Raw genomic sequence first — 6,000 nt, forward strand, 5'->3', positions numbered from 1 at the left:
TTGATTTCTCTATGTGAATGCTATTGAGAAGAACATTGAGAGTTATTAATAGACACACTGATGTATATGAAAAGATGTCACGTTTTCACTGGCTTTCCATTGATTTTACTGCTAACACCTTTAGTGGGAAAATTGCTGAAATTCATCTTCCCAATGGCCCGAGTAAAGGGACTATTCCACGGTGTGTGCACACATATGTTCAATAGTCCATATGTCCCTCTGTGGGCACAAGTCCACATGAATACGCAAGCCACTGCTTACTACTGCTTATACACCCACTCAGCTACCTTTTGAATGATCCTTCACTTGGAATAAATAAAACATAAGGATTCATAACACTGAGAAACCAACAATAAAGTTCATATTCAGGCTGGGAGTGGGAGAAGAGGAAGATGAGGGGAGGTTGTAACAAAATGAATTACAGTGGTAATTTTAGTCTGTATAACCACGTGTCCCAGGTTGAAAGCAGTCTGGTTACTTTCCATTACGCTGAACTCCATATCCTATATTTTAACTATAAATATAAGTGTAAACAAACCTCGCAGTAATTATTATTTATAACACTGACATCACATGTAATTGCCAATCCTGCCAAACCAATATGTGAGGCCCATGAAAGTGTTAATCATGACCGACAGGAACAATCTCAAGGGCAGTAAGGTGATGCTGAACCCAACTACCAACCACACCAGTACTCTAGGTAACCATCCTCAAAGGACTTGAACCCATGACCTCAGATAGCTTCAAACTCTATGAGACGCAGATTTCAGCTTCAGCACGACAGATCAAACGGTCATTGCTTGAGGGGTTATTCATCCCTGATAAACTAATTGGATATGCTGGAAAACGGCTGGAAAACCTCACACAGTAAGGCAACAAGAACCAACACAGCAGAAGTCATTTTCTGTTTTGGTCTTTTGGTCATTTAATACTATTGCTACCGCAACTGCACTTTTAATCTGTTTTATGCACCCAACAATCAACTTTGGAGTGTTCTGTTCTTGTATGCCGGAAGCAGAGGCTCCCTACTGCAGACAATAAAGATTAAAATGAACTGGTTGCATTTTACAGTCCCTGAGATGCATCCTTAAAACCTTGATTCAATACAAATACTGCTAGTGGTTGCCATGAATCATAATTCATTGTGCTGCATTCACAATTCAAGTAAAGTTACAATAGCCATTTCATTTCTGGTGGTAGTATTTAATTTAGACAATTCAAGTGATTTCACACTGTCTTAAGTCAGAAGTAATAACATTTGGTACATTTGCAAAATTCTTCTTGTACTTTAAGACTGGAAAAATCTCAACTTTATTCTCCCCTCTATTCCACTTTTTTAATATGAGGTTTGAAAAAAAGCAAAGCAACAAACAGGGGCAACTCCTGATTCGGTATCTTGCCCAGGGATACTTTAATGTGCAGACTGAAGGAGCCAGGGAGCAAACATCTGACCCTCCAAATGGTAGACGCCCCACTCTACCTCCTGAGCCACAGCCGCCCCAGTCACAGCTGAGTGTTCTTTAGGTCTGATCTGCTTCACTACATGTGAGGAAATTATTCCGTTTATGACGCTCAATGCTCTGCACTAAAGTCGACCACACAACATCGAGCAAAATAAAAAAGCAAAACCTTCAGGGAAAATATTCAGACCACAGGCCCTCTCAAGGCTGGTTATACCTCCAACCTTAGTCCCCAAAGCTCTTCAGCCCAAATCCAGGCCCTCTTACTCCAACATTTGCAGATACATAAAACCTGCCAAAATGGCAAACCATTTGTAAGCCAAACATGGAGAACAACAGCACAGAGAGACCGTGGATTTCAAAGGGAGGGAGAAAAAGCAGAGACCCCTCCAGAATAGGAGCACTAGGCATCTGTTGATGCTGGCATCTCCCTTCTCTTCATCTCCAAGCCAAGACTGGTGATCCAGTTGAGTGTGTGTGTGTGTGTGTGTGTGTGTGTGTGTGTGTGTGTGTGTGTGTGTGTGTGTGTGTGTGAGAGAGAGAGTGAGAGAGAGAGAGAGAGAGGGAGAGGAGACAGGGAAGAAGGAGGTGCTTACGTGCTAACATGTGCAATGTGCATTGACCCCACTTGGCCCCCATATGTTGCTGAAACAATAAGGATGGCGGGCTACAAAGCGACCCCACTTGTTTTCACCTGTGTTCCTGCCCTGCACACTTCCTCTTACAACGACCTCTATCATGTTGGTGGGAAAATCCATCTGTTGGGCTATTTAAACGTTAGTAACTTACTATGTTTTGTATTCAGTATATTGTCAAAGTTGAATTTCTTGCAATGGAGCCGATCCATGTCTGTAAGGTAGAACTCTTTTAACATCCAAATACAGCATTAACATAATATCCTTTGAAATAACCTTAAATGTCCTCTGCTGTGACCTTTAAGCTGGAGCAATTTCTCTTGTCATCTTCACTTTTCACTGAATCAGCGAGGCTGTTATTCTCATTATTAGATATTTCAGGTTTCTGTCATAACAGAAATCATCTGAACAGAGGGTAAATTGTTTAATTTTGTGTGGAGGTGTGTGGAGATCGACTCCAGCCTTAATCTTTCATCACTGGCCTGGTTCACTGATGAAACAGTTTTGGAGTAATTGCAGGCAGCTTTTGTGCAAGAAATATGCAGGTATTTTACTGCACATATGAGTGGCCATCCACCATTCTAGCCTAATGGTACTCATGCATTTTAAGAAAAAAGAGAAAATTAATGAGGAAGAGAAAGATATGATGTCAAGCCAGGGTCTGGCTGCAACACCCATGGAGAGGTTTGTGCATTCACACGCCAAGCCAGTAGGAAACCATTGAATAGCCTAATGGTGTTATGCAGCACAGAAAAGACCTTTGTTGACCTGGTTGGTATGGCACTGTGAAGTACAATGCCGCTCTCTTAAAAATGTTGGTCATTCATGATATGAATGACTAAATGAGTATTAATAAGGGGATGAAATATCTCCAGAGGAAGAAATGTCTTCAAATGAATAACATACCGTAAAAGCCGTACAACCATTTAGAGATTTTCATCTTGTACATCATTAAACAGGAAATAAAAACTCACAGGAAATAACAAATCTACTAAACAGTTTTGGTTAACCATTTAAACCACGCACACGACACTTGCTTGAATGTCAGGGGCACAGATTCAAAAGATTATTCCACTGCTGCATGATTTATCAACCAGGGAACGGTGCCCTTTTAACAGTCTTGTTCTTCCTTTATAATGCATGCTCTTTACCTCAAAAGATGGACACACTGTGGACCTACAGAAACTCATAGGAGCAGGCAGGAACTCTCTCCAAGACGAATCTGGTGTGCACAATTCCCATCAATACTCAATCATTCCGCAACTGTGGCTTAAATTATCGGTCACACCTTCACATCACAAAACCCATGGGTCCAAACGCAAACGGCTTAAAACTGAAACGAGACTCAATGGGATTGCAGGGCTCGTTTTGTGAGGTGCTGAGCCTATTGTGTTTGTGTGCTGTGTACATCCTGCAGGGCAGTCCGTCTGCTCGCTGCCTGGTGTGGAGAAGGGGCTTGCTGTGTCAAGCCAACCATGACCAGCTGGGCTCTCCTGCCCACAAGGAGCCCAGGCGAAGGGGGCTTGGGCCCGTCTGCATCTGCAGGTTGTTAACCTCACATCTTATTGCACTGACACATCAATTATTGTTATTAAGGGCCAGAGTAATTTATTTATATACTGATTTCCCACAGGACTAAGGCAGGACTAATTGAGCCAGGTGTGTATATTTGTGTGCTCATGTGTATGTGCGTGTTTGTGTGTGTTTTTTCCATGATGGATGGGCAGGGGGAAATTACAGTGCATGGTGAGAATCCGCTGCACAGGTTAATATATGGTGGGACATCCCATAGCATGGAGAGATTATTAGAGGAAGATATTAGAAGACTTTTGAAAATCAGCACTCAAGTCTGTGTTCCTCATAATAAAGAAGCCTAAATACCCTCCACATCATGTGGGCTGTGAAAGTTATCTGAGGACTAAACAGTTTTAAGTGGAGGAATTTCAGAGGAGATGAATGAAGTGTGTTTGTCTCTTTTGTAGAGCTGTTGGGAGGATGTTTTATAGCAGTAATAAAACAGGGAATTAAAGCTTGACTACCCAGCGAGCGCATATTGGAAACCCTAAGCCTTCCCAACTGTCCATCCTTCAACATGTAGCCCTCTGTGTCTCTCGGCCTTGGTTTTGAAGTGAGAGAACAAAACACAGGCTATCTCCCGAGTCTCTGCATTGCTACTACCCTTACTCACGTTAACTTCACAACCCCCACCCGCACTGATGCTGCGTCGTGCGCGCGGGGGTACCGGGCAGTCCATGCCACGTAAAGGAATGTTAACAGAAGACCGCGGATGCGAGTCAATTCTTTCCGTAGTAAACATCTTAATATGCATCACTCGTGCTTATACACTCAACCACGAGGTTGGCTTAGAGATGAACCTGGCGCTGCGCTCACGTGTACGCGCATACTGGTGTGCGCCCGCACAAAAACACACACAGCATTTCTCTACATCTCCGTGTGTAAGCAAATAGAAGGCTGGAGCGTAGTACACGGCAGACACGCGTGATTCACAAGCAGGTAGAACACCCCCCTCCTCATCATCGTCATTAGTATTCACCTCCACAACCGCTTTTCAGAAAATGAAAGATGCATGCGTAGAGGCGCAGCAGCACAGAACCGTCAGCACATCAATAAAGTAGCTCATAAGGAACTTACCTTTAGACAGCAGAACCAGAATCAGAGCAGCAAACACGTTCCGCAAGAGGGGGCAGCCCATGATGGAGTTCTGATTGATTTTATGCTTGTTTTTTTTTTTCCCTTTTTTGCAGCCAAATGTCTCGGTATTCCTCCCTTAGGGTGCAGTTGCGGGAAATCTGATTAAATATATATAAATATATATATATTAAAACAAAGACCCAGTGAACGAGTGTCAACAGTAATAGTCCAAACGCTTCTACATGTGAGTGGATGAAAACATCAGTCTTGACTTTTCCTTTTGGTGACTCCCGTTGGAGAGAGAGGGGTGGGTAGGGCTGTTTATCTTCTTCGGAGCAGAATCCCTCAACCAGAAAAAAAAATACAGCAGAAAGAACAAATATCCCAGACACTTGATTGGCTTTTTAGTTCACTGAAGGACAGAAAAAATATTTCAGAAAATGCATGAGAAGAAAGGTTAAAATGTAAACTGTCCAATGACCAGATATAAATTTGTTTTTGGCACAGAGCGGGATGGGGTCTGTGTGCGTCCTGGCCAAAAATTAGCCTTCTCCGTATGTCTCTGTTGGTATGCAGCGCGTCTCCTCGCTCCGCACTCAGCGCGTCGCAGGCAGCAGCACTGAATGCGAGACTCACGAAAAGAAAAGAGCCTGACTGACAGTTAGCAGAAAACCCCTTCTTCCAATCACCGATCCCGAAGCAGGAGGCGGGATTTACGATTGCGCCGATGTCCCGCTCAGAGAGGCCGACCAAGGACCTGCACAGGCCAATCGAAGCCGTGCGGTGGGCGGGCACAGCGAGAGGCAAAGCACGGCGCGGTGATAATGCAATGTGATTTATAGCCGGTTTGGTGATGCTGCAGTACTCAGAGAAAACAGTCCAGAGGGCGGACACGCAGGCGTTTTAACTACAGGGGAACACAGGTGAAGGCTAAGGGACAGGTGAAGCCACATCGGCTCTGCTGGTAGGGTTTGTACATGATGTATGAAAACGAAATGAGGGAGAATGACAGGCTATCTTGTCGTGGGAATATATTGCCCAGTTGATGTAAATATATGTCAGGGGATACAGAAAATGATGACGTTTGTGAAGAGCACGAGAAAACCGCACACTTTAAAGTTTTGCGCTGGACTGATTGATGTCTGTGGCGCTGCAGAAAATTCCCCATCTGATTACGCTCCTGACTTAATGGTAGGCAACATAAACCCATTTAGAGAGACACTTTATATTTATGCAGGAGTCCTAATGAGCCA

At 43.7% G+C, this 6,000-nt stretch overlaps 1 protein-coding gene across 1 annotated transcript in view; it reads right to left on the reverse strand.

Annotated features, from left to right (window-relative positions):
• iglon5 (IgLON family member 5) overlaps positions 1-5,371 on the reverse strand; it is a 106,408-nt gene extending 101,037 nt beyond the window's left edge. Inside the window, exon 1 of the mRNA XM_026183603.1 lies at positions 4,748-5,371. Coding sequence (XP_026039388.1) covers positions 4,748-4,808 — 61 coding nt within the window. The 5' untranslated portion in view covers positions 4,809-5,371. The remainder of the gene's footprint in view (positions 1-4,747) is intronic.
• Between the last annotated feature and the right edge of the window lie 629 nt (positions 5,372-6,000).

The sequence above is a fragment of the Astatotilapia calliptera genome, chromosome 11 (assembly GCF_900246225.1).
Source record: "Astatotilapia calliptera chromosome 11, fAstCal1.2, whole genome shotgun sequence".
NCBI lineage: Eukaryota > Metazoa > Chordata > Actinopteri > Cichliformes > Cichlidae > Astatotilapia > Astatotilapia calliptera.